This window comes from Magnusiomyces paraingens (genome assembly GCF_902498895.1).
Source record: "Magnusiomyces paraingens strain CBS 517.90 genome assembly, contig: contig1, whole genome shotgun sequence".
Lineage (NCBI taxonomy): Eukaryota > Fungi > Ascomycota > Dipodascomycetes > Dipodascales > Dipodascaceae > Magnusiomyces > Magnusiomyces paraingens.
Genome location: NW_022474067.1, coordinates 1,515,433 through 1,543,206, shown reverse-complemented (window position 1 = coordinate 1,543,206; position 27,774 = coordinate 1,515,433). Strand labels below are relative to the sequence as shown.

Sequence of the window (27,774 nt, the reverse complement as noted above, 5' to 3'; positions counted from 1 at the left end):
CACTTAAACAAGTTGACGCGTTGATACTTAGAAGAATAACCGATGATGCTCACTTAAACAAGTTGACGCGTTGATACTGAGAAGAACCGACGATGACGCTCGCTTTATGAACAAGTTGACGCGTTGATACTGAGAAGAATAAACGATGATGCTCACTTGACGAACAAGCTTGACGCACTGCTACAAAGAAGGAGGAACACTTGTATTAGCTATATATTATTCTGTAAATTATAATTCAATTTAAGGTTTTTTTTCGAAAAATTTCAAAAATTTCAAATTTAATATGTGGTAAAATATCATTCAAAATTTTGCTTAATTTTCCGCGTCAAAATTTAAAAATTACCACGAAAAGGACCTTATATGCCATGTGTGAGTGATTATTTTACCGTGTAGATGTGTCGTCTTTACCATCTTAGAAATATAAAAATTAATTATTTTTACACGTGAGTGTGTGAGGTTTTCCATTAAAAATAAAAAAAAAAATTTAAGTTACCATCCTAAAAATGGAATAAGAATGGTCGTTTGGTGTACAAAAAAAAATGTTTACCACGTTAAGTGTTCTGGTTTACCACCATTTTACTATGGGAAAAAAAGGGAAAAATCCCTAAGGTGTTATTAAGTTTAAAATACAATAAATACACATTAAAATTCCTTCTAATTATCAATCTCAAACTACCATCAACATACAAAATACAACAACCCCCCATCCAACAACACTCCGTTCTAACAAAATACCACTGTTCACCGCAACAGGCTGCAACTGTGAAGACCCCTCACAAAGAGTCCCATTAATCCATCCACACATATTGCTACTGGCTGTCACTTGCACTAATGATCCGGAAGTGCTTGCCGCCGCCACCGATGATGACAGCGTAGTATGAACCTGTCTATTTGTTGTTTCGCTCTCAGAGGATTCTCCCAGAGACCCAATCACCGCTGTTGCCGTCACAAGCTGTCCGTTCGATGTTGTAGTCCCGTACCCTGCAATGGTATTAATATCCCCTCCTAAACTGCTACCTACTGTAGTCAGCCCAACTGCAGAAGTAACGCCAGGGAGCGGCGTGCTAGGAATCACAACACCAGGTAGCGTCTGTACCGTGGCTGCTTCGGTCCCCCCAGCAGCCACATACAGGTTCTCAAGGCTCACCGATGGCACCTCTGGAACGTTAATACCTCCTGAAGCATTTCCAGAACCTGAAACAATGGCTGCAGATGATGTTGTGGTCGTCAGTTGCCGTTGTGCAAGCGCCGTCGGCTCGTCGCCGCTGTCATTAAAAGTTGTACTAGACTCCGTGCTCGTGCTTGTACCCTGTGCACTTGCCTCAGCACCTCCTCCCACAGTTCCGGAAACCCCTCCCGCTACTGTTCCTGAAGTTCCCAGCCCTGCTGCACCTGAAATCCCGACACCAGCAGCACCTGAGATCCCCACCCCGGGAGTCCCTCCGTCGCTGGACTCGCCCGTGGAAGTTGTGACTTCAGCTGCTGCGGTTTGCGTGCTGGTTGACGAATTAGTGGCAGCAGCTGCTAGTGTTGTCGACGAAGATGTGGCTGTGGAACTACCCTGTGCACTCACTTCAGCATTTCCACCAACCGTACCAGATACTCCACCGCTGATGGTTGCCGCGGTTCCAATACCCGCGGTTCCGGACGTCCCAATGGCCGCTGTGCCGGCTGCTCCAACAGCGTTTGTTCCGCTGGTAGTGGTTGCGGGAGCCGCGGTAGAAGTTATTAGAGAGGATGAAGATGTGGTTGGCGTAGAGTTGGTTGTGGCTGAGACATTTATAGCAGATATAGCTGTTGTGGCGCCACCACTGCCAGTGATTGGTGTGGTGGACTGGCTTGCTGTTGAAATGACGGCAGCAGAAGACGCAGCAGGTGCTGAGCTTGTGGATGTTGTTGACGTGCTAAACGTTGTTGATGAGACTGGTGCAACCGAGGTAGTGCTGGAAGTCGAGACGGTGGCTGAGGGTGACGAGGTTGTTGTTGTTGAAGAGACTGCGATTGAAGTCGATACAACCGCAGGTGAGCTTGAAGAAAAAGATCTACTTGTTGATGCCATTGTGTAAGGCGTGCTTGGAATGCTGGTCTTCACCGCCCCCCCTGAGCTTTCTGCTGTTGTTTCAATGCCAGTGATGGATTGTACGTTGGACGAGTAAGTCACGGCAGGCTTGTTGGAGGATACTTGTTGCGTTTCGCAGTCAGCACCTTGAACACAAGTTTCTGTGGGACTCAGGGAAACTCCCACACAACCAGTCCCAGATGTACAGCTTTGGATCTCAACAGCAAAGGACGAGGATGCCGTGGTGGTGGTTGTAGAAGTGGACGGTGCTACTGCAGAGGTAGCTGTAACGTCAATAGGGCCGGTAGTGATTACAGAGGATGCAGATCCGACCGGCAAAATAGACACCAAACCAGAGGATACTGTGTTACTGGACGTTGTTCCAGGTGCCGAAGCAGATGCTGTAGCCTGTGAACCAGAAGCGGTAGCTGTGGCTACAGAACCGGTCCCGGCAGAGCTTGGAACAGACACAGAAGGGGTTGCACTAGTACCAGCTGCAGACCCTGTGGCAACACCTCCTGCACTTGAGGCAGAAGCAATAGCCACGGTTCCAGTCGCCGATGTTCCGGTAGCTACAGCAGCTGGAGTTGATGATGATGATGAGGTTCCTATAGAGGAGGTAGAAGAACCGGCTGTAACAGTACCTGGAGCAAAAGCAGACGCAGATGCAACGGTGCCTGAAGCAGTTGCGGAGGCTGTGGATCCTGTAGCAGCAGCATTTGGAACAGAAACAGAGACACTGGCACCAGTGCCTGCTGCAGAACCTATAGCCACACCTCCCGCACTAGAAGCTGAAGCCGTGGCCACGGTTCCTGCAGCTGTTGTTCCAGTAGCCACGACGGCAGTAGTTGAGCTAATTGCACCGGTCTTCACGGTAGCCGTTCCTTCAGGAGCAGTACCACTAGGGTTAGTGCCAGAAGGATTGGTGCCAGAAGGATTGGTGCCAACAGGATTGGTACCGATGGGGTTGGTGCCGGCTGCAGCAGTTGCCGCAGAAGTAGTGCTATAGGCTATTGTAGGAGCAAAAGAGATTTCACCAGAAGTTGCCACCGCACTTCCTGTAGCAGTTGTGCTGTGACTTGTTGCTGAAGTGCCGGCACTCTTGGGTTGACAAGACCCAGGACATCTGTACACCGTAGTTGTGGACTTGTACCCGCTACTAGTACTTTGGCTTTGTGGGCTGGATGAGCCGCTAATCTGCGCTGTGGTGCTTGTATTCCCAAAACTCCTAGAAGAAGAGAAAGAATTTCTAGGGGCAGCAGATAATGAAAATGCTGTGGACGAGAGACTTGTTTGTACCGTGGTGGGCTGGGCCACTGTTGTTCGGGAGGCTGAGCTTAAAGTCGTTGCTGTATTCACAGAACCACCAGTATTAATTGCACCTACGGAACTTCCAGCAGCTGATGTTTCCTGACATACATGACAAGACTGGGAGCTTTGAGTTGCAATTCCCGAATCCACCCAAGTTGTTGTGTATGAAGACTGTGTGGTGTAAGATTCGGTATAAGTATTGCTGTGAGTACTTGTTGTTGTATAACTTGTGGTAAAACTGTTTACCACAGAAACTGCAGATGTGCTAGTCGTGCCTGTACTGAAGCTTGTACTACTTCCTGGGGCAATCGAACTACTGATTGACGAACTGGATTCAACAGGCGAATATGTAGTTGTGGTTGTGACTGTTCTTCGACCACTACTAGATTGTACTAAAACACTTGTAGGTGAAGGAGTGGACGCTGTAAATGTTGTTGTTGAAGTTCTCGTTTGGCCACCAGCATTACTCGTCGACCCACCCACAGAACTTGTTACAGCAAGAGGATTCGAAAAAGTAGTTGTGGTTGTGCTTGTTGTCCCGGCCAATCTCACAGAACTTGTGCTTGTTGTCGCTGGTGGTGCAGAAAAGGTGGTGGTAGTAGTACTTGTTTTCCCGGCCAAACTCACAGAACTTGTACTTGTTGTAGCAGGAGCTTCAGAAAAAGTGGTCGTAGTTGTGCTTGTTTTTTGACTCGCGACAGCTGAAACAGTTGCAAAAGTAGCGGCCAAAGTTTGAGCCGGTGTTGAAGTTTCACTCTCTAACGCACTTGCTACAACAGCAACACCTGTCACCGCCCCATTAGACCCGGATGCAGTCACTGTAGCCGAAGAACTTGTACCAAGGCCTGCACTAACTGAGATGCTTGTTCCAGTAGCAACAGCATTACCAGTAGATGTTGTTGATGTAAGAGCTGTTGCCATTTCAACAGTAGAAATTGGTGCAGTTGAAAAGGATGAGCTTACTGCCACAGATGTAGATGTACTAGAGCTTGCAACTGGAGTCCCGTTTGTGAGACTAGTTGAAGTGGAGCTAAAAAAAACTGACGTACCGAGACCAGCAGCGGCAGTCGCACTTGATGATACGCTTGTTCCAGGACCTGCTGTCACTGAGACATCGGCTTCCAAGCTTTCAGTTTTATCAGATTCCTGAGCTATACCGTCTTCACTAGCTTTTAACGAAACAGAAGTCCCTGATGTGCTGAAAGAAACTCCACCAACACCGTTTCCTGCAGAAACGCTAGCTTTGGCTTCAGTTGCAAGTGCCAGGAAATTGGCCCCAACTAAATCATTGCCGTAACTAACAGAAGACTCCAATACAGGGAACACAGAGCTAATGGTTGTAAGAATGGCTTTACCGTCACTGATTGTGGCAATAGTTGCAGGTGAAGAATTTAAAACTTGAGCAGCAGCACTGTTTGAAACTGGCTGAACAGTTGCTGCTACAGCCAAGGGAGCAGCCTCAAACGTTTGGACAGAGGTATCTGCTGAGGCCGAAGAGGTTCCAATATTGGCAAAAACATTGGCAAGACCCAAGTTGAGACCATAGTTTGAGGGAATACTTAGTGTATTTACCCTTTGTACTGAGCCGCCATTTGATGAGCCTGCTGCAGAAACGCTAATAGAAATTCCATCTTGAGCAGTGTCCTGCAAGTCTCTTGCATGGATCCGGGGGTTGTTTACAATTTTTGCCAGTGAAATCACTTTTTTTTCATAGTCAAAAAAAGTGTAAACATGTTGAAGAAACGGCTGCCCCAATGTAGCACTTTCATCAGGAGGTGCTTGACGGACCAGTGAGATACATGTATTCATGTATCCTTCCAAAGGTTGCTGCAAACTTGTCAGGGGGATTTCCAGACCAAACTTTGAGAATTTGATATTCAGAGAACCAGAAGAGCGGCAAGGCCCTACGTAACCATTATAAATGCTGCTGTAGTAGAATTCAGCATTTTTGTGAAAGGTCTGAAACAAAGCTGGAGGGAGATAAATGTGTTTTTCACTTGGATTAAGAAAAGCAAGAACAGGATGAGTAAGGATTTGAACACTAGGCTTTTCAGCAAACCACAAATCAATAGAGTGCAAATAAATTTCTGGCCGTGAACCGCTCGTCACAATGATGTGGGGGACCAAATCACCAGTGAACTTATCAGCTTCTACTCGACCCAAGGTCAGTTGTCCCAAAAGAGTGACTGTACTGATCCAAAAGGCAAATGATTTTGCAGCAATAACTCCATTTTTTAACAGTTGTTCCAGTAGACTGTTGTTTATATTTTCCGTTGACAGCCCCAGTCCAAAAATACCTTTTCAATGTTAAATGTTTATGAATTTTTTTTATTTTTTTTATTTTTTCATTTAATCAGGTTTTTACTTACCATCTTTCGAAAAAATACTGTCTCTTACTGATAACATGGAAGAATGAGTTTGGTGGAATACATCTGTTTGCTCCGGTAAAACACATCTAAATGAAATACCAAGGGAATTCCTTTGTGAGGTTGAGCAGAACTCATGAAAAGTGTTGAGGATGTACACTTGGGCACTGAAAAAGGTTAAGAGAAAACTAGTTTTTTCAAATTCACTGTGTTCAAGATTTATTGAAAAGTCGGTCAGGTCGACTGTTAGAGGTTTTGCCCAAAAATTCAAGTCATTGGACTGCTCTATCTTTTTATCAAGTGCATTTTTTTGAATCACAATGTGATTTTCAAGTGTAAGGCAGGATAAAGGTGCTATTATAGCAATTAAAAATGAGGAAAACTTCATTATGAAGGAATTAACAAGAATTTTTCATTATTTTTAAAATAAATAAAACGAGGAAACCTGTTTTTATTTATAACAAAAAAATATTCTACTAAATTTCTATTCTTTTAAAAGTCTCTTTCAATCAATGTTTTTCTACTTAAAACTATAGTCAATGTTTATAAAAACAGTGACAAAATTTTTAAACGCCCATAAAACTTTTTGAAAATTTATGAGTAACGAGTTTTTTATCCATAATATTTTGATAATAAATGTTTAACACCGATTTCCAAGGACAAAACCCGGGTTCTTTTTTTCCCATTAAAATTTCCTAACGAATGAGCTCGAATGATACTTGGTATTTAGAGGTTTTAAATATAAGGCAATTTTTTTTATTTCTAAACAAAGTTTGGAAAGCCGTCAAATGTAGGTACAAACTCTTTTATCAAAGACATTTGGATTGAGTTTGAAAAGAAAGTGTGGATACTGACTGATTCACTTAGGCAATGAGTTTCAACTTAAACAAAATAAATAAAAAACCTCAACATGGTCGACATTTACAATTGTTATATTTAGATGAATATTTCGCTTCAAAAAAAAATTGGAATGTGTTATTGAGTAATTATGAGATCGAAGTACTTTGATAATAGTGTCATTCAGGCTCATATTTTGATCAATTTTGTTTTAAATGTAAAAAATTTAAAAATTTAAATGGTTCTAGAATTTTTCTTGGGTTCGTTACAGATGTTAAGCAAAATACCCACTTTGGTGTTTGACATTTAATGGATGTTAAAAAAAAAAGTTAATTTATTGATGAAAAATCCCCTTATTTCAATCTGTTTTTTGTTTCTAAAATTTTGACTCTCTTAAATTGAATTTCATAAGGAAAAGGAAAAAAAAATATTAAGATAAAATTTGAACATGTACAAAAGAAAACTGGTTTTAAAATTATGATTTTGCCAAAATTTTGGTTGCGGTTTAGGTAGCCAGCTCCATAAAAACTTCTAAATCGGTTCATCCAAAAATGAAAAAAAAAAACTTCACAATCGTATCTGTCATTAAATGTATAAGAAAATTGAAGTTGAGTACAAACGAAGTCTGGTAAGTGTTTGAAAGGCCAGGGCTGTTCTCGATTTTTTTTTCTTTAAAATTATGGTGCCATAATTGATACCATTGATAAAAACCAGCAAGTGATGATTTTAATCTTTATTTTCAACTTTTTTTTATTATTCCGCTTTTATTTAAAGAACATTAATCCGTCAATACTTATGTGTAGAATTTTATATATTACTTGAAAAAAGGGTTGTAAGCTGAACATTAATAATTTTATACAATTAAAAACAATTTTAAAATTTTAACATTTTAAAATCTAAATGTTTTAATGTTTAAATTCTTATTTTTTTTTAATAAGATGATCCTTTCCCCTAAAGTATATTTAAGATCTGAGTAGATTTTACACCTTGGAAACCTAATTATTTTTTTTTTGGTTTTTCAAATTGACACCCGTTCAAGGCATTAGCCCTCTCAAACAATAGAGTAACATTTAATACTATTTCCGAATCTAAAAATATCAATTGTAACCAACTCAGTTTCTTTAGTAAAAGAAAATAACTATGCCGTCTTGACTAAGCTCAGTGATGATTGACTTTCATGTTTACAAACTAACAAAAGCTTGGTTGTATTATAATCAATAAGTTGATGAATATTACTTTTATAATGCGAAATTTATTTGATTAAACGAATTTCAGGCTCATTTTGAGTCCGCAAGAGCTGGAACTGTAGACATCTTCTTTAGACTAAAAGAATTTTAATTGTGGTCAGTTTTTTAAAGTACTTTATTTAAAATTTCATATATAAAACTCCTTAATATAATTAAAAAATAAAGATCCTGATTATCTTTAGGTACAATTTCGTTCAGTCTTTTTCTTATTTCTATGGAATCAACGGAATATTCAATGTAATTTCATCATTTCATTATTCTATTATTTGTACTTAAATTTAGCAAATATATATCCTCTATTGGTTTACCCATTGTAAAAAATTTAAGAAAACTTTTTTTAATATTCCATTATCAAAATCATAGTTATATTTCTAAGGTATCTTAACAAACTTAATCTATTTCTCCGCTGTGTCTTTTTGTTGAATATTGGTTGAATTCAAATTCTTTTAGGGCTGACTGAAATTTGAGATAAGCCTTAAATGCATTTGTCTGTTACAATCTTTTGTTATTACATAATAATAAACATTTTTGTTTATACATGAATTACTAATGATTACATAATAACACAAGGAACTATCCACGTACACAGTAAAACAAAAAACGCGGATTAGCTTTGGAAAGATTCAATGCCACACTGCAATTTTCATCAGCCCTCCTACAATTGAAAGTCGTGGACAGCAACTCTTTGATTTTATTTATTTCAAAATAACCGACATTATAAATTGAAACAAACCGTTCGGTCTATTATAATTAATTGAACGAGAAATGTCTTCTGTATATATTTCTTCCGACCCCAGTCTTCGAGACAAGCAAATTGGTATGTGTTTTTTTGCCCATGAAAAATAAATTGAGATTTTTCTAACTTGTCATTTTTTTTTTCAGCTGTTCTCGAACGCATGCTTAATCTCAATAAAGATAAAGTTGACGAAGTCACAAATGCTATAGAAAAGGTCGGTTCTGAAGGATTGAATGCTGTTAAAGCTCTCGAATCTCTTAAGAGCAATTCTCAGACACAATGGAAGGTTCTTGTTTTTGATTCATTTGGCCGTGATGTCATTTCTAGTGTTCTTCGCGTCAATGATCTGTTTAAGGTATGTTTATTTTATTTTTAAAAAATACTATTTATTTTTTTTATTAACAATGTTTGTTTTTTTTTTCAAGAGTGGAATCACAGTTCACATGCTATTGAATGCTGACAGATACCCAATCCCTGACGTCCCAGCAGTTTACTTTGTTCAGCCTACACAAGAAAATATCCAGCTAATTGCCAATGATCTCTCCAAAAACCTTTACGAATCTGTTTACATTAACTTCACATCTCCTCTTCCTCGCACTCTTTTAGAGGATTTAGCATCACGAACTATTAACACGTCATCCGCAATTTCTCAAGTATACGACCAGTATCTTAACTTTATTGTCTCCGAGCCTAACATCTATTCTCTCGGTTTACCAAATGTTTACTCGACTATTGCCAACCCCAAAGTCAAGGAAGAGGAAATTGAGTCTATTGTTAACAGCATTGTAACTGGTCTTTTCAGTGTCGTTCTGACTTCAGGGACAATCCCAATCATTCGCGCAACACGCGGCAATGCTGCTGAAATGGTGGCCCAGAAACTAGACGAAAAGCTTAGAAACCATGTTCTCAACTCGCGAAACCAATTAAACAATACCTCTTTATCCTCAACTCAGCAACCTGTTCTCATCATCTTGGACAGAAATATCGATTTGGTTTCGATGCTTACCCATTCATGGACATACCAGTGCTTAGTCAATGATGTTATGAACTTTAGCAAGAATAGAATTACAGTCGAGACTCAAGAGGGTGAAAAAGTAACCAAGAGATCTTACGACCTGGACCCCAAGGATTTCTTTTGGGCCAAAAACTCTAACCTTCCCTTTCCTGAAGTGGCTGACAACTTAGATGCCGAACTCAACAAATACAAGGCTGATGCCAAGGAACTCACAGGCCAAACAGGCATTTCAGATATCAACGATATTTCCCAAATGAATCCTTCAACCAATGCTCAACATTTGAAAGCTGCCATTACGGCTCTTCCAGAGCTTACTGCTAGAAAGCAAACAATCGATATGCATATGAACATTGCAACTGCGCTGCTGAAGGCCATCGGTACTAGAGGTCTTGCGCAGTTGTTTGAAGCTGAAGAAAATTCTACTAAGCTTACCAAATCTGAGGTTTTGGAAAACATCAAAAATACCGAGTTTAAAGAGCCTGCTGACAAGCTTAGAATGTTTTTGATTTTCTATATCCTTTCATCTAACATTTCCAGCTCTGATATGTCTGAATACGAATCTGCTTTAACATCTCAAGGATGTGATCTGGCCCCCCTTACTTATGTCAAACGCGTCAAGGAAATCACCAAGATGAGCATTATGAGCAACAGCAGTAGTGCTTCCCAATCACAATCCACCAGTGGTAGCTTATTTAAGGGTTTCGGTGGATTCACCAGCAAGCTCACTGAAAGTCTTAAAGACGGTACTCTTTCTGAAGGGTTTGGCAATCTTATTTCCAACGTCAAGAACCTTCTTCCCCAGTCTAAAGATTTGCCTATTACCAAGATTGTGGAATCGATAATGGACCCTTCAACCTCATCCAACTCTGCGACTGATGATTATCTTTACTTTGATCCTCGCGCTGTCAGAGGCCCTCTTGCCCGCCCTCCACGGAAAAACGCCTATGACGAGGCCATCATCTTCACCGTTGGTGGTGGCACCTATATGGAATACGGAAATCTTCAAGATTGGGTCGCCCGGTCCAATGGTATGAAGAGAGTCTCATATGGAAGCACAGATATTTGCAGTCCTTCGTCATTCTTACAAGAGTTGGCTCAGCTTGGCCATGAATAAATGTAAACGTGGTAGTACTTTGAAGAAAAAAAGAAAAGCAAGGTTATTAACACTTAATTGTACTTGGAAGATGTGTATAAAAATTTAATTATCTAAAGGTCTGAAAGGTGCTTATTGTATTGAAATCGATAAACTGATTCACATAGGAGTATACTGTTTTTTAAGGCGACAGCGTAAAGTTTATGAAGTTTTGAATTGGGGTAGTAAACAATAATCAAGGAAAAAACAACATTGCTGTTTGTTATAGTATCTTGCCACTCAGTATCATCAATAACTTCTCTGATACCGATAATACTAGTGGTGAATGCTTTATCGTAGTAAAAGTTGATAAATGGTAAAACACGGTCCACAAACATTTCTCCAATGTGCTGTGTTAAAACATTATGATTGCGTCCGCCGTCTTGAATTTCAAAGTTATCAATTAGAATAACAGGTTCTAAATAAGTTAATATGGGTAAAGTAAGTGTGAAAAAAAAAGAAAAAATCAACAATTTGTAATACTCCAAAAAAGCTTATGAGCAACGTTGGGGAGGACTCCAGGGAACCTGCCAAATCGAATTAAACCATTGGTATATACATTTTTATCAATTCTCTTAGAGTAAGTTGCTTGGGCTTTAAGATAAAAGTCTTGAGAATAATCTGGATCGTTCAGTTTATAGTACAAAGGGACAAGATCTTGTGAAACTGAGAAAAGAGGTCTGATTTCTGGTAAAGAGGGTGTTGGACTGTTTGCTGATTTTTTTGATGTTGAATCACGAGCTTTGTGAGGCATCTTATGCTTGAAAGGTTTGTTTTGTGTCAGGAAAGTGAAATGTGAAAAAAAGAAAGATCAGTTTTGGTCACCACAATATTGGTGATGTACTTCAATCTCACTGTAGCAGATGGCTTTCCTTTTTCATGAACATCCTAAACAGGAAATTAATCACAAGACATTTTTTATATATATCAGTCTTCATTATAATGACTAACTATAGTTTATTTCAACCAGGTTTATTGTGATAGTGAAACCAGTTTCTCCAAGTATTTTCAATTTAATCATCAAGGAAACTAGTAGAATTCTACCACCAGAGCAAGCAACTGGAATTAGAAATTTAAATTCTCTTATGTAATACCAAAAATTTTTTCATTCAAAATATTCCATCTTTGTAAGGAACTTTTTTTTTCTGGTGGCGAAGGGCTTATGATGTCACTGAGCTGATTTATGATTTGCCAAAAACACCCCGCACTGGTGAAAAATTAATCGGGTGGAATACAACAACCCCACACGTTAGAGGCGATGCCGTATGAATTCTTGGTTTGGTTTGGGTCTCTGCATAACAAGAGGGAAAATCTAGTTTTTAGTCCCAAAATTTCATGTTTACAAAGCCAAGATCCTTTCATTTTTTCCAGTACTAATATTCCGGAACAGGAAGTCTTTAAAGCGTTATCAAATTGTTCTAATTGATCCAAACTAAAAGAAAAAAAATGGGGAAATATATGTTCATATATATTAAAACAATCATAACTAATATATATGAACAGAAAATATGATTCCATTGTAACGCCTTTTGTTGCTTCGAGTTTGAGTGGGGTCGCAAGCAAAGTACGAGTATTCAAAAAAACATTTATTCCTCTCTTTCTTTTTTCTTTACAAACGAGGGTACACAAGGTTTGTATACAGGATGACATGCCCATCCATTCTCATGACCGGAAAAAGTTTAAAAACGAAAGTTGTTGCCGTCGAGAGTTTGAAAGTAGTTGATGGAGTTGACTATACCAGTTAAAAGGGTCTTTTTTTTTCTCGCTTTGATGTAAATTTATTTTTACGAAAAAACTGAAAAATTTTTATACTGAGTTAGTTTCCACATAAGGCTACAACCTAATGTTTACACTCAAAAGTTTTAAGTACGAAGATTTAAGTATTTTGAAGTATTTTTTCAATAATAGGCAATCAAATGTGATTTTTTTTTAAAAAGGAAACTAGAAAAAAAAAAATAAAAAGTAAAATAACGTATAAAAGCCAAGATAGAATAAAGGGTTAAGGATTCATGCCAAATTTGATAAGAAAAACAAACAACCCAAAAAATACGAAATACCCTTAGATTTTTTTTAAAAAAAATCACTCTACCACTTAATACAAGCTTTAAATTTGAATTTCATAAAAACTAGAAACTTCAGTTTGTTAAGAAGGATAGTAGCTTTTTACGTTTTTAATATCCAACAAAGATTGCTTCTAGAAATCAAGAGGGTTTCATAAAAGCAAAGCTTTCTTTTGAATATTTTTTGGGAATACACCCTTAAAACTTTAAAACGATATATATCTTATGGTCTAATTTGAAATAAAATACTTTAATTTCTGAACCCCATAGTTGTTGACTGTACTTTACAATTCTTTCTTTCCTTCCACTTTTTTTTTTTAAAAAAATAATCTTCCATTTCTTTTAAACATTTTTAACACCTTTAAATAGTTGTATAAATTTATAAGAAAAGTTATTTTAAAAAAATTAAGTCTTTAAATTAGAGAAGTAATATTGTTTTTAATACAATATACAAAAATTATTTACGCTATTAGTTTTTATTTATTCTTGATAAGACTGATTAAAAACGGGATTACTATTATTTCCAATGTAACCAAAAAAGAAAATGTAAAAAAAAAAAAAAAAAAAAAAAGCCTTAATACACCTAAAACTTGCCTATTTCTGTGAAGCATAATACATCTAGGTTCATGACATTAATTAAGTAGAAGAGCATCTCTAATGATCACTTTTTCTAATTTTTTTTCTCTTTTTTTTAGACTGGCTCAAATAACAATCAATAATAAAACTTTAAAAGCTGGACTAGAAAAAAAATCCAATTAGGATTAGTTATTGTTATTTTTGTTGGTTTTAAGAGTTTTAAACTGTATTGAAGCCCGGGAAACCCTTGTTCGCGAGTGCGCATTTCCATCTAAAATAATAAAGGCTGGCACATAAATAAAAATGTATTTTAAACCTAAGATAAAAAGTGGTTTGACATAAATTTAAGTCATAGGGTCCAAACTAAAAAAAAATAGACTTAAAATAAAAAAGCAGGAAATAGTGAACATATTGAATTGGCTCAAGTATTGCTGTTATACATTCTAACAATTCTACTAACTTTTCTTCTTTATATCTAAAAGCACTTTTCAAATTAAACAACAATTCCCATCATCAAACATATAAACTGTTAAAACGGTTTCTTTTTTTTTAATCAAATTAAGCACTACTAAGAAATCTGTTTTTCTATTGCATGATATTACCACCCCAGAAACGGAAATTTACCCTTATTAAACTTTACAAGATTCTGAATAGAGAAAAATAAAACCAAAAAAAATATACTGGTTAGATAACTTCTTTTTGATTTCTTTTGGTTTAAAATGGATACTTGAAGTAATAGAAGCTGTGAAAAAAAAAAGCTACCCCATGAGCTAAACCGATCTGTCCCGCTAAGATCATACAAAGAATCTATTCTCACGCGAACTTTTTTTCTCTTCTCACTTTAGACATCGGAATAACTTTTAAAGGCATGTGAGCATCTTAAGACATTCTTCAGTTCTGATCAATTTCACATACTTGAAATATTGTGTTAATATCTGACCTTAATCATTAATACTTGGATTTAATATAAGTGAACTGACAACAATACTAATGGATTTGTTAATGTGTCAAGTCAAATCTTAAAGGAACAAATAATTGAAGTGCAATTTTTTAATTGAGAATAAAAATTTTAGGGATATATGTGTTATTTGCATAAAAAAATAAAATAAGAAAAATAAGAAAAAAGAAAAAAAGTGAATTATTATTTTTACATTCTAAATGATTTGTAAAAATTTTTGAGTATTAGAAAACTTAAATTATATAGCAACTCTGTTTTTTTATAGAACCACCCGAGCGGCAGATCAAGGCTTTGCCGTTCTTACCCCAGTTTAGTTTATCCCAAAAATATAAATAGCTCTCCAATTTCTTTTGATTTTTTCTTAATTTTTCCTTCATAATTTATTAATCTATTCACTCATTCTTACTATACATATAAAAATGATAAATTTTACCGATAATAATTCCACACTAGCAAGAGATTCGGCACTCATCCCCGAAAAAACACAAGCCGAGCTTGCAGAACACATCAACAATAGTAGTACTATCGAGGGCACAGAACTTGGCCCAAACGATTCAAAAGGGGCGAAAGAACATGTGCATGTTGAAACAGTTCGAGATGAAGAAGAAATCAATCCCTTTGAAGGACTCACCAAAGACCAAGTGGCACAAAGTGCATTTGACTTTGCGATAGAACATGGACTAGAAGAAGAAGCTGATGTTTTTGCACGGGGGGCTATGCTGGCATATGACGGCAGCACTGATCAGTTAGAAGAAGACGAACTTATGGCCTACGACAAGGAAGTTAATCACAAGTGGGCAGGGCAACCCTTGACTCTATATTATATGGCTATTATGTGTGCCATGTGTGCGGTGGTACAAGGTATGGATGAGACTGTTATCAATGGTGCTCAGCTTTACTTTGTCAAGGAGTTTGGCATGGATAAGATGAAGAACTCTGAATGGCTGATTGGAATGGTTGTTGGTGCACCTTACTTGTGCAGTTTTGCTCTGGGATGTGCCCTTACTGGTCCACTCAACAATCTTTTGGGCCGACGAGGCGTGATTTTCCTTTCCTGTTTTATTGCTGGTGCAGCGTCCATTTGGGAATCATTTACGTATAGCTGGGTCCAAATGTTTTTAGCTCGACTGTTACTGGGACTGGGTATTGGTCCAAAATCGTCTACAGTTCCTGTTTTTTCTGCAGAGTGTGCGCCAGCAAGGACCAGAGGTGCATTTGTAATGATGTGGCAAATGTGGACTGCTTTTGGAATCATGCTTGGCTTTATTGTTGATGTTGTGTTTTTGCCTCGAGGTAACTTGTCTGAAACTGTGGCTTGGAGACTTATGATGGGGTCGACTGTTGTAGCGCCCATCTTTGTTTGCTTGCAGGTGTACTTTGTTCCTGAATCCCCGCGTTGGTATCTAAAGAAGAATCGGATTGGAGATGCCTACAGGTCGCTTTGCCGCTATCGATCTCATCGAATTTTGGCTGCCAGAGACTTGTACTACATGTATCTTTTGACTGACATTAGTGATAAGATGAATCAAGGCAGCAATCCTCTGGCTGATATCTTTAAGGTTGGCCGAAACCGCCGAGCTCTTTATGCATCACAAATTGTCATGTTTATGCAACAATTTTGTGGTGTAAATATTATTGCCTACTTTTCGTCCCAAATCTTTGCTGATTCTGGCTATTCCGTCCAAACCAGTATTTTAGTTTCCATGGGCTTTGGCATTTTGAACTTTTTGTTTGCTTTACCTGCTGTTTTTACAATTGACACGTTTGGTCGGCGTTCATTGGTACTATTTACGCTACCATTCTTGTCACTTATGCTGTTGTTTACTGGTTGTTCTTTTTGGATTCCGCACCGCGAGGCTCGGGTTGGTTGCATTACACTTGGCATTTACCTTTATGCCATATTTTACTCTCCAGGTATGGGACCTGTTCCATTCACATACTCGGCTGAAGCCTTCCCACTGCATGTTCGTGACGTGGGTATGTCGATGGCCACAATTACACTATGGGGCTTTAACTTTTTGCTGTCGCTGACTTGGCCAGCGCTGCTTAAAGCATTCAAACCCCAGGGAGCGTTTGGTTACTATGCAGCATGGAATGTAATTGGATTTGTGCTAGTATTTTTGTTTGTACCCGAAACCAAGGCTCTGTCTCTAGAAGAGCTGGATCGAGTATTTTCGGTGCCAACTTCAAAATTTATCAAAAGTAACATTGCCGGGATGTTTGGAGGCAAGCCAGAGAAGGACGAAGAGAAGCGGTGAGGAAATTTTTTTTTTTTTTTTTTTCGTTTATAGAGATAAAGTTATATATAGTGGTATAATTAATGGCACGTTTTTTAAATACACACAAGATGCAACTTAAAGTGTAATATATATATATTTGTAACAACTTTATTTTGGCCTTTTTTTTTTTTTTTTTTTTTTTTAGTCTGCCACCTTTAACCTTTAAATATTCATTTCTTTCAACCTGAAATTTGTTCACAAGGATTGTGTACTGCTATCAACGTACTTTTCAACAATACTTTAGAGAATAATTTGGTGAAATTTGTTGAAATCTTTGAATTTTTTCTTGTTTCGTCATTTTTAATATTTTTTTACTTTTTTCACTATGTCATTTCTGTAAAAACCCCCTGATCATGACCTTACCCCATCAATCCCAACAACAAGAAGATAGCTCAATGCTGTCATCTTCTGACGCTGGGCCCACCATATCTACAAAAAAACAAAAACAAGACCCAACTCATTTGGAAAATTCAGATTTATTGATTGTTTCTCAGAATGGCCTACACGATGGAAAAGAATCTCATGCCTTTGCTGGGGTTCCCACATTTAATAACGGCACCATCTCACCCTCATCAACTAATGGACTGAACTCCTCTTTTACCGAAGAAACTGTCACTTCTAATACTCCGTCAACATCCCCATTAATCGTCGAAACTAAAACCAATACTTCTTTGTCTTTTCAGGAACCTGCAACAACATCTACTGTAGCAATGCCAACCAAAACAGCCACTGCTTTGGACCAAGCCTCCTCACTTACAAATGAAAATCAGTCCATCACCATGAATCCTGAATTGTCAATTTCAAATGGAACCAATTCTACCACATCTCATTCTAAAGAGCTTGAAGAAGTGTCTTCTTCAGTAAACAATCTAAGTTTGGCTGCAAATGCGCTTCAGATGGATGCCGCAACAGAAGCAACTGATGATGCTTTGCAAAACCTTAATTTGAATACCCCGCCGGGATCCCCTAAAAGTAAATACCATCGCTTTCACCTGCTTCACCAGGAATTCCAAAAAGACGCCTCTCACGCTGATGATGGACTGGCTCATCCGGATAATGATTGTTCACCTAAACAAGACATTCCTGGCTCTTCTGATGGTCAAGCCCCGGAAACCTTCCAACCGGCTCCTCCGTCACCCGAACTACAACATAATCAAGACAAAGGGAAGGGAAAGCGAAAGTCTCAATTTTTCAACTCCAACATATTTCGAGCTGCTCAGTCTCGGCCGTCATCTCCAGCTAATGTAGACCCTACAATCGACGACTCAGTAGACCCAGGTGTTGCAAACGGCTCATCGACTTTGAAAAAATCGACGAAGCATGGCGAGCAAGAATCTCAATCAAAGAGAACATCACATCATTTGCACAAGTCTAGGTCAAAATCGGATGTTGGCTTGTATGATGGCCCAGATTTACAAACTATCCGCTTGAGACTTCGCAGCAGAAGTCGCCACTCTGATGAACACGACCCTAGGAAATTGGAACCTGCTGAACCTTCAGATAATCTCCCAGAATCACACTCCGATACTGAGTTGGATCACATTAAAAATGACCCCTCTCCTACAGCAACTTCTCCAAGAACTGAATTTAAACGCAGGCGTACGTTTTTGCCCAGGTATGCGACGTTTAGTACCGCTGGTGCAAGCGTTTCCACAGGTTCGGGAGTTGCTCATGCCGGTCGTCACCACAATAACATGCAACGCCAACCTTCTGATGCTGAAAATCCAGAATCTGAAGTTGCTGGAGAACATCCCCAAAGATTTTCACGTCGTCATACCTTGTTTTCAATGGATTACAACCCACCAAGCATGGCTATTGATTGGAAAGACGTTAGGAATGCTTTACGTCGGTTTAAGAAAAAGAAACAGGAAGAGCGAACCGAGGACCAAGTTCCTGAAGATGACACCGCTCTGATTTCTGAGCTTGCTTCTGGCACACCCTCTGCCATGATTATACCAATGTCCTTTTTGAAGGACGACCGCGGAATTCCACGTATTCCTGTTCTTTTGCATCACGTTAAAGCCTCTGTTAATGACATTACACTTAAACCTAATGAAAAGAATCGGAAATACTCGATTGAGTTGAGCTATGGTTCTGGGTCTACCAGCTTAAACTGGTCTATTGTTCGTGAATACCGAGACCTTATTGCAATGCACTCGCGTTTAAAAGTTTTGAGTTTCCAAAATGTTTTCAGCACGAAGCTTCAGCTTCCAAAGTTCCCCAGTAGACATCACGTTGCGGACCAAATGATTAAAGAACGGTATCAGCAAGAACGTTTAGCGCGTCATGGCCGCACTGCTAGTTTAATCACTCCCATACATTCTAATCCCACCTCAGCCGCGCAAACACCTGGATCTGCTCCCGTGGCATCCTCTTCACATGCAACCACTCCCAACCATGCGCCTAATTCTGCTCCAGTTGCCCCTTCGGTACACCCACACCCTCACACACACCCGCATCATCACACACACTCCCAGTATCTTAGTACAATTGCAGACGAACAACGATCTCGTCACTCAATTTCATCCGACCGCAGTGGGTCAATCCTATCGTTGGGCTCCAATGCTTCTGAAAACTCACGCAATATCTTTCGTCGTATTCATAGAACAGCCTCTATTGCCAGCAACTTGCACGCTGTGCACAGACCTTCTTTCATTGGGGGGCATGGAAATGCTCAAGAGAATGAAGAAGAAAGAGACGCCTTCATCGAACGGCTTCGCTCTAGTGTGGAAAAGTACATTTTGGATTTACTTCGAGAAATGCGTTTCCGTCCTGAAGCCAATCGTGTTTTCCAGTTTCTTGAATTATCCAATATGAGTATTCGACTTGCACCTGAAAACTCATACCATGGCAAAGAGGGATACTTGATTTTAAGAACCTCTGCGGCATCTATGGGCTGGAGAGTTTCACATTGGAAGCCCAATGAGCTTTCTTTAATGATTGACAGACATACTTCTCGTTGGTATCTTGTTCGAGAATCATATATTGTTTGTGTCAATGATATTTCATCAGCAAACGTTTCCGAGGTCTTTTTGGTCGATCCTGATTTTAACGTTACTTTCGGTAGCAGTGCAACCATCGCACCCCCGCCTCAAGAAAAGGAAGAAACCACAGACAAGTCTCATCAAGGTTTCACTTTCCAGGTTGAAAATGGCGAACGCAAAATGAAGCTTGTTGCCACTTCACAGCGTCAATTGAGTTTGTGGGTTGATAGTATTAACCACATGAAGGAAGGAACTGTTTGGAGTAAGCCCCATCGATTTCATTCGTTTGCTCCTGTCAGACAAAATGTACAAGCCAGATGGTTTGTTGATGCTGTAAGTTATTTCATTATTTGACTGGTGCAATACTAACATTTTTTTTTAGAGAGATTACTTTTGGACAGTCAGTGTTGCATTGGACATGGCCAAGGATGTCATTTATATCCACGATTGGTGGCTTTCTCCTGAACTCTATTTGCGCCGTCCTCCTGATGGCAACCAGGAATGGCGTTTAGATCGTGTCCTTAAGCGCAAGGCCGAAGAGGGTGTTAAGGTTTTTGTCATTGTTTATCGTAACGTTGGCCAAACAGTCCCCATTGACTCTAGCTGGACTAAACACTCTTTATTGGACCTACATCCTAACATTTACCTCATGCGGTCTCCCAATCAGCTGCTACAAAATACATACTTTTGGGCCCACCACGAAAAGCTATGCTTGATTGATCACACCATTGGATTCCTTGGAGGCATTGACTTGTGCTTTGGCCGCTGGGATACAGCCGAGCATGTTTTGGTGGACGATAGTCCAGTTGCATTTTACGACCCCAACGAAAAGAGTGAGTTTAAAGGACCTACACAAATATGGCCCGGCAAGGACTATTCGAATCCTCGTCAACGCGACTTCTACAGCTTGGATAAGCCTTATGAAGATATGTATGATCGTAACGAGACGCCACGCATGCCTTGGCACGATGTTCACATGATGGTTACTGGCCAGGCTGCCCGTGATTTGGTCCGGCACTTTGTGCAACGTTGGAACTATCTTATTCGGCAGAAGCGGCCCTCGCGCTTCACGCCGCTATTACTTCCTCCTGCAGACTTGACACCCATTCAGCTTCAGTCGTTGCATTTGGAGGGCACTTGCGAAGTACAGATTCTTCGCTCATCGTGTTTCTGGTCGCTTGGCATCAAGAAGCCCGAGCACAGTATTCAGAATGCCTATTTGAAAGCAATTGAATCTTCTGAACATTTTGTGTATATTGAAAACCAGTTTTTCATTTCATCCACTTACTACGAAGGCACTGAAATTCAGAACCGAATTGGCGATGCGCTTGTTGAGCGTATTATTCGTGCCCATCGCAACAATGAAGACTGGAAGTGTGTTGTTGTTATTCCGCTCATGCCTGGATTTGAGAGCGAGATTGACGAGAAGAATGGTTTGAGTGTGCGTATGATTATGCAGTTTCAGTATCTTACAATCAGTCATGGACCCAACAGTATCTTTGGCAAGCTGTTTAAACAGAATATCAATCCAGAAGACTATATCCAATTTTTTTCTCTACGAAAGTGGGGTAAGATTGGGCCCAAGAAACAGTTTGTGACTGAGCAGCTGTATATCCACTGCAAGACGATGATTGTTGACGACCGTATTGCCATCATTGGGTCTGCCAATATCAATGAACGCTCGATGCGTGGCAACCGTGATTCGGAGGTGGCGTCGATTATTCGCGACACTGATACTATTGAGTCGGTAATGGCAGGCAAGCCGTACCGGGTTGGAAGGTTCCCACATACTTTACGCATGCGTCTTATGCGTGAGCACGTTGGCATTGACATTGACCAGTTGGAAATGATTGACCATCTTGTTGATCGAGAACTATCAGCGGCGACGTTAAAAATGGTGGACCCGCGTGACTCTAACATTATGGAGATGGCAAATGGCATTGATCCGTCTCGTCTTCCTCGGGCAAGCTCTCTCTCTACAGATGATCGCCCACAGCGTATGGAGTTGCACAGTTTCAATCACCTGGCAGGTGTTGAGAACATTGGGTTGCGCGATAAAAAACCTCTTAGTAATGATTCTCGTGTGCAGGGCAATGAGACTCACCGTCTGGATGTTGAAGGGCTTGGAATTGACAAGTTCCGTAAGCGCGAAGCAATGGAGCACATGGGGGTAGTCATGACGACAATGGCACCAACAGATGCGGATTCCATGGAAGGTGTTGTTCACAAGTATTTTGAGCAGATGATGAACGATGTTGGGCTTGATGCAATGCTGTCGAATGTGACGGAAATTAAGCGTCGGTTATACTATTACTTGCAGACGCGTAACTGGCGTAAGGAAACCAATACGTTTGATGACATTAGCTTGATTGCAAACGGCGGGAAACCTCTTTCAATGCATTTTTTCCCGCAACACGCATACGCAGACGACCATGTGTTTCAGTTCCGGGATTTGGATGACTTGTCACCGTCATTGTCGATGGACGGTAATGGTTCGCCAATACACACACCTGCTAATAGTCCACCTGGGGCCACGGCGCATAATTTTAATATCCAAGCACATGCAGCCACTGGAGACTCGCTGCCTCCTCAATTCTTTTCGCCTATTGATCCGTACAGTTTCCAGGACCCTTTGTCTCCGGATTTTTACTACGACATGTGGGAGCGGGTTGCGGACCAGAACACGTTGTTGTACCGCGAGGTGTTCCATTGCCAGCCTGATGACGAAGTGACATCGTGGAAGCAGTACATTGAATTCAAGGAACTGTTTAAGCGGTTTGCCGAGAACCAGGGTCAGAATGTACCGGAAGACATTTTCGAAATTAATATTCCTGAGACACAGCGCAGTGAATATGAGATGGAAGTTTTGTCAGCAATGAGCTCGAATGATTTGAATAGAGCACCTGGTGCAGGGTTGGAGCCTCCGGCGAATGAAGAGGAAGGTGAGGAGGGCGAAACAGGCGATGGAAGTGAGGATGCTGCAGCCCGGCGACGTGAGCGGGAAGCAGCTCGTCGTGAGGCTGAGGAGCAGGCCCGTATGGAGCGGGAAAAGTACCAAGACATGTTGCGTCGGCGACGCCAGAACCGACGGTCGTCACGTAACGTTTTAACGGCGGACGATGTGTTCCAGCCAAGCATTGCAGGGCGGGTTGTGCAGGGTGTGCGCGGGAATCTTGTATTTTTCCCGACACAGTGGCTTGCACATGAGTTAGAGAGTGGAAACTGGCAGCATGCCATTGATCACTTGCCTCCGATTGAGATTTACGATTGAATGAGGGAGGGAGATGTCATTAAACTGTATAATTGTGTAATTTTTAATTAATTAATTTTTCTTTTTTTTTTTTTCTTTCTTTTATTTTTTTAACACAACTGGACAAGAGCAGTCATGTAGAGAGGTACAATGACGTTATCATTGAGAGAACTGAAAGCCTCAAGCAGAGCAGTGAGAGTTGAAACAAGCACCATTTTGGAGAAGGTCAAACTGCCTGCCTTGACAAACGGGTTATATGAGTCAAGAACATAAGCTGGGCCATAGTATACGGATGGGTAAAGAGTTTTGAGAACTGCGTACTTGTAAAGGCAAAGGCCAGTGACAGCAGCGACTACAAAACAGAGGGTACCTTCGACCGATTTTTTGTTTCCGCGGGGGAGAGACCACCGGTGCTTACCGTAGATACGGCCAAAAACAGAGGCAGCGGCGTCGCCGAGGCCAAGGCAGATTATACCTGCTGGGCTATTGCAGAGGTACATGGGGATAGAGATGCCGATGAGGAGGTATGTATGGGAAACGATGATTGGACCGCATGTATCTCTTGGGTCAAGGTAGCGGAGTAGCGCTCGGTGGACTTGTGGGCCAAGGGGAGGAATTGTTGTGACACGAAGGAATTCAATTGCTAGGAATAGGAAAGTTGCGGCTGCCATGGCGAGTTTAGTAAAAGTTGGGTGGGTGGGTAAGCCGACAGGGAGAAACAAAGCGACGACAGTAAGGTGCCAAACTTTACGGCGGAGATCGAGGTGAGCCCAGGATCCGGAACGGGCTTGGACTGTAGGAATGGTAACTGCGATGATGGCGAGCCAGTATGCGGCAATCAATAAGTGGGCTTTAGTAGTGGCTTGTGAGGGGAAGAGGACATTTTGGAAAATGAAGGAGATTGGGTAGGTGAATTTGGAAAAAGTTGAGGGAGGAGAAGAAGAAGAAGTTGAGGCCGAGGAAAGGTCAGGGGAGATCAATGTAGAGGAAAAGTCCGAGGACAGATGCAATGGCAGCAACAATGTAAATGACCAAGGCCTTGTTTGCATCCTTGAGCTGAGACCTAGTGACGCGCGCCTTGTCTTCTTGAGACAATGGTCTTGCTGCGTTAAGTTTTTCTGTCTTCATGATTTTGAAGACGAGGGGGAGGGTGGGGTAGATTGCAATGAGACACCCACCAAAGATGAGGGCTTTGAGAATAACTGCTGGGACACCAGCGACATAGAGCTGGGTTTTGATTTTGTCTGGTAGGTTGGGGAAATTTGTTGATGTAGTGAGGGCTGGGTCATGCCAGGGGGATTTGAGGGTGTTAAAAGAGGCAAAGTAGAAAAGATTGACGAGCAAAGTTGCAAGTAAAAAGGCCTCAACTTGGGAGAGTGAGTTTTGAGCAACAAGAGCAAGGACATCTTGAATTGCAAGAACGTGGTCCATGACTCCGGAGAGGGTGGGCTCGACGAGGGCGCAAAGAATTCTACGAAGCGAGACGGCATGGGTAATTGGTAGAGGGAGCTGCGAGAGGATATGAATCTCTGGCCCTGAGAAGGGGATATATGCAAGAACAGAAAGCAAGTTTGTGTGGAAAAAGGCAAGGTGTTGAGGGTTTGTTGCGAGGGATATGAGGGGAGGAAGAATAGCAGCGTAGAGAATGTGGGGGAAAAAGGAGTTGAAGACTGCAACAAAGGCGCTGGGTGGTTTGCGCAGAATGGAGGCTTCCCTATGGGTCCCGATTACCAGGACAAAGATGAGAAGAGTAAGCCAGATGAAAAATGCCGAGTTATATTGCGGGAACGCTCGCAAGTGGAACAAGTGTGAAAGTCCTGTAGAATTATCGGCCAAATTGAGTAGCGAGTAAGTTTGATCAAAGTCATCTTTGGCTGCATAAAACTTTGCACCGCGGGTATGGATATAGATAGCGTAAAGGAATGGAGCAAGCAAAAGAATAGCTTCTGCAATATTTGCTGGTTCAATGTTAAGCTTTGCAGTTACGGTGACTTCTCCACCAGAAGTAAATAAATCGCGCGCTGAAGTCTTTTTCCCAGGTAGTGCCGATAACAACGGTTTTAAACGAGCGCGCTGGGGTGCGGATGTGGATTTCGGTTTGCGTCGACGTTTAATTATTGTTTGAGGGGTTTGATGCGATTGTTGATCAAGGTCTTGCAGTTTAGACCGGGACTCAGTCAATTGGTGAGATTGAGAGCTGGAAGACGACAAGTTATTTGGATCCGAGTCATCGAGTTCCAATACGGCAAATGCAGAGTTACTTTTCAGTGACGAGCTAGTTTTCCCCTGCTCCTGGTTTTGCTGGCTTTGCTGGCTTCGTTTGCTACTGTTGTTACTGCTACTACTGCCGCTACTGCTGCGCTCCAGTCTCTGTTGTTGCTTGCGCCGCAAAACCGTCCGAGTAATAGCTTCGTCATCTGCTTCGCTGCTGCTACTGTTAGTACCAGTACTACTTGTATTGTTGTTGTTGTTGTTGTTGTTGTTGTTGTTGTTGTTGTTGTTGTTGTTGTTGTTGTTGTTGTTGTTATTGTTATTGCTACTACTACTGGTGTTACCGTTTTCTGACGGAGGATCTGCGGAGCGCATTGATAGGGGGATATGTGGGGTATGATGACGGTTCCGATTACGGTGGGGTTTGACAAGAAGGAACCCGTCAGAGGACCCGGTTTCAGCATCATCCGGGTCGTTTAGATCGGAGGCCTCGGCGGTGAGTGCGGAGGTTGGAGCAGCTGGCGGGGCTTTGTTTATATTTTTAATTTTATTAGTACTGGAACTGCTAGAGAAGCTATCAAAGAGCATTTCCTCGGCTTCCATTTCTTCTCTAAGTAATCGAGAGCTACTACTTGAGTCTGGAGTATTTGGTGAAGATATCATTTTTTTTGAAATATTTGTTTAAAATTGTTGTTTGAAAAGTTTTGTAGATTTTTTAAATTTTTGTTTTTTTGGTGGATTTGCATGAATTTTATAAATTTTTAAATTTTTTTTGAAAATGAAAGTTTCGATGGTTTTTTTTTTAGCTGCTGGCCTTTTTTTTTTTTTTTTTTTTTTTTTTTTGAGGTGCGGCAAAATTGAAATTTTTTTTAAAATTAAAAAAAAAAAAAAAAAAGGATCACGTGGACATATTATTAGGAGACTTAAATTTCTTTCATATACTAAACAACCAGTTGTTCCAGTTGTTCCAGTTGTTGTTGCTGCTGCTGTTGCTGCTGAACTAGTGGGGTCTCCAATCCGTCCTGATCATCATCGTCATCGCCATCTATCTGCCCAGAAACTTCACTATATCCAAGCTCCTTAATAGCCTCTTCCAACATCTGTTCCACCTTAATAGCCAGTTGTGGGACATCTTCTCTTGTAAGTCCCTCGGTGGGGATAGGGTCCAAAACTTTTAGTTTAATAGTTCCTGGTCGGACCATTTTCTTACTTGGATCAAACAAGTTACTTGTATTTGAAACAGCAATGGGAACAATAGGGATCTGTGCTTGAACTGCCATATGAAATGCGCCACGTTTAAGTGGTGTTAAAAGTCCAGGAACTTTGAACCCGGACCGAGTACCTTCAGGGAACATAAAGACAGATTGCTGAGACCGTGCAAGAACAGAATCTGCAGCTGATGACAGTGTAGCTACAGATGCACGTGAGTTGGTTCGATCAAGAAATACAGTTCCACTTAGTGCCATGAACCATCCAAGAAATGGGACCCAGCGTAGACTGGCTTTGGAGGTAACTGAACAATAGGGAGGGAAAATACGTCCCAACATAAGAACGTCAAGGGCCGATTGGTGGTTGGATAAAATGACACAGGGTCTTAGGAATTCAGGTGATCCAGACCACCATGAAGAAGATGATAAGTATCGAGCATAATTTTCAGAGGCACCATCGACAAACCGGAACCCGATACGTAGTACGGGGTAAGCCAGGTAATAGAAGAGTCTACCGGTTGTATACTGAGCCAATCCGCGACGGCGGAAAAACGCGAGGACAATAGACGCGACAACACCATATGAAGCCGAGACAATGACTGCAGCAGTTATATAAATGGCCTTAAGGTAAAAGATTGTTTTCTGAAGGGCCGTTGGCATTGTTTGTTTTTATTATTTGTTGATGTTAAAAGTTTTTATTTTTTATTTTTAATTTTTAATTTTTAATTTTTATTTTTCAATTTTTAATTTTTTTTTTTTATTTTTTTATTTTTTTTTTGTGTGTGTAAAAAAAGTCCGTGGAGTTTTAAATTTTTCCCAAAATTAAATTCTCTTTCACAACCACCACAACCACAACAACCACAACAAACAACATACAACATACAACTACAACTATAACCATAACCATCACAACCCACAAAAAATGTCCCGACCCCGCATCACCATTGATACTTTTGCCCGAAACTCAGCAGAACGCTTGGATGGTCCTTCGACATATTTTATCAACAAAGCCAGCCGTGGAAACGACGAAGCCAAACGAGATCTAGCTAAACTTTCAACTACACGTACTTTATACATTGGTAACTTATCTTTCTATACAACTGAGGAACAAATCTTTGAACTTTTCTCCAAAGCTGGATCTATAGCTCGTATTATCATGGGTCTTGACCGTATTAAGGGTACTCCATGTGGATTCTGTTTTGTCGAATATGAGTCCCATAGAGATACACTGCATGCTTTACGATATTTGCAAGATTCATACTTGGATGAACGCGCAATTTCCATCGACTTGGACTCCGGATTTGTCGAGGGCAGACAATACGGTCGTGGATACTTTGGTGGCCAGATCCAAGACCAAGACCGGTCTAATGACGATCCGTGCCGTGGCGGTTGGGGCCAGCGATACTATAACTAAGCTTGTATATATACTGTTTTTTTTTTTTTTTTTTTTCTTCTTTTTCTTCTTTTTCTATTTCTTCTTTTTATTATTTTTATTATTTTTCCTTTTTTTTTTTTCTTTCTACCTTTATATATATATGTATAATC

General features: G+C 40.4%; 9 protein-coding genes across 9 annotated transcripts; 4 read left to right on the top strand and 5 right to left on the bottom strand.

Moving 5' to 3' along the window:
- Positions 1–667: 667 nt before the first annotated feature.
- Positions 668–5,776, bottom strand: SAPINGB_P000471 (uncharacterized protein; the record flags this gene model as incomplete). Its single annotated transcript, XM_031995195.1, has 2 exons — positions 668–5,667; positions 5,740–5,776. The coding sequence occupies 2 exons, from the start codon at positions 5,774–5,776 to the stop codon at positions 668–670; spliced, it is 5,037 nt and encodes a 1,678-aa protein (XP_031851086.1).
- A 2,809-nt stretch (positions 5,777–8,585) lies between these two features.
- On the top strand, positions 8,586–10,685 carry SAPINGB_P000470 (uncharacterized protein; the record flags this gene model as incomplete). Its single annotated transcript, XM_031995194.1, has 3 exons — positions 8,586–8,637; positions 8,703–8,911; positions 8,982–10,685. The coding sequence occupies 3 exons, from the start codon at positions 8,586–8,588 to the stop codon at positions 10,683–10,685; spliced, it is 1,965 nt and encodes a 654-aa protein (XP_031851085.1).
- A 92-nt stretch (positions 10,686–10,777) lies between these two features.
- Positions 10,778–11,457, bottom strand: SAPINGB_P000469 (uncharacterized protein; the record flags this gene model as incomplete). Its single annotated transcript, XM_031995193.1, has 2 exons — positions 10,778–11,121; positions 11,187–11,457. 2 exons carry the CDS (start codon positions 11,455–11,457, stop codon positions 10,778–10,780), a joined length of 615 nt encoding a protein of 204 aa, XP_031851084.1.
- Positions 11,458–14,716: 3,259 nt separating this feature from the next.
- On the top strand, positions 14,717–16,555 carry SAPINGB_P000468 (uncharacterized protein; the record flags this gene model as incomplete). Its single annotated transcript, XM_031995192.1, has 1 exon — positions 14,717–16,555. One exon carries the CDS (start codon positions 14,717–14,719, stop codon positions 16,553–16,555), a length of 1,839 nt encoding a protein of 612 aa, XP_031851083.1.
- Positions 16,556–16,929: 374 nt separating this feature from the next.
- Positions 16,930–22,831, top strand: SAPINGB_P000467 (uncharacterized protein; the record flags this gene model as incomplete). Its single annotated transcript, XM_031995191.1, has 2 exons — positions 16,930–19,893; positions 19,943–22,831. 2 exons carry the CDS (start codon positions 16,930–16,932, stop codon positions 22,829–22,831), a joined length of 5,853 nt encoding a protein of 1,950 aa, XP_031851082.1.
- Positions 22,832–22,920: 89 nt separating this feature from the next.
- Positions 22,921–23,481, bottom strand: SAPINGB_P000466 (uncharacterized protein; the record flags this gene model as incomplete). Its single annotated transcript, XM_031995190.1, has 1 exon — positions 22,921–23,481. One exon carries the CDS (start codon positions 23,479–23,481, stop codon positions 22,921–22,923), a length of 561 nt encoding a protein of 186 aa, XP_031851081.1.
- Positions 23,482–23,776: 295 nt separating this feature from the next.
- Positions 23,777–25,684, bottom strand: SAPINGB_P000465 (uncharacterized protein; the record flags this gene model as incomplete). The annotated part of the gene is made up of 1 exon (XM_031995189.1): positions 23,777–25,684. The coding sequence occupies one exon, from the start codon at positions 25,682–25,684 to the stop codon at positions 23,777–23,779; it is 1,908 nt and encodes a 635-aa protein (XP_031851080.1).
- Positions 25,685–25,962: 278 nt separating this feature from the next.
- SAPINGB_P000464 (uncharacterized protein) lies at positions 25,963–26,889 on the bottom strand (the record flags this gene model as incomplete). Its single annotated transcript, XM_031995188.1, has 1 exon — positions 25,963–26,889. One exon carries the CDS (start codon positions 26,887–26,889, stop codon positions 25,963–25,965), a length of 927 nt encoding a protein of 308 aa, XP_031851079.1.
- A 262-nt stretch (positions 26,890–27,151) lies between these two features.
- Positions 27,152–27,643, top strand: SAPINGB_P000463 (uncharacterized protein; the record flags this gene model as incomplete). Its single annotated transcript, XM_031995187.1, has 1 exon — positions 27,152–27,643. The coding sequence occupies one exon, from the start codon at positions 27,152–27,154 to the stop codon at positions 27,641–27,643; it is 492 nt and encodes a 163-aa protein (XP_031851078.1).
- Positions 27,644–27,774: the final 131 nt, after the last annotated feature.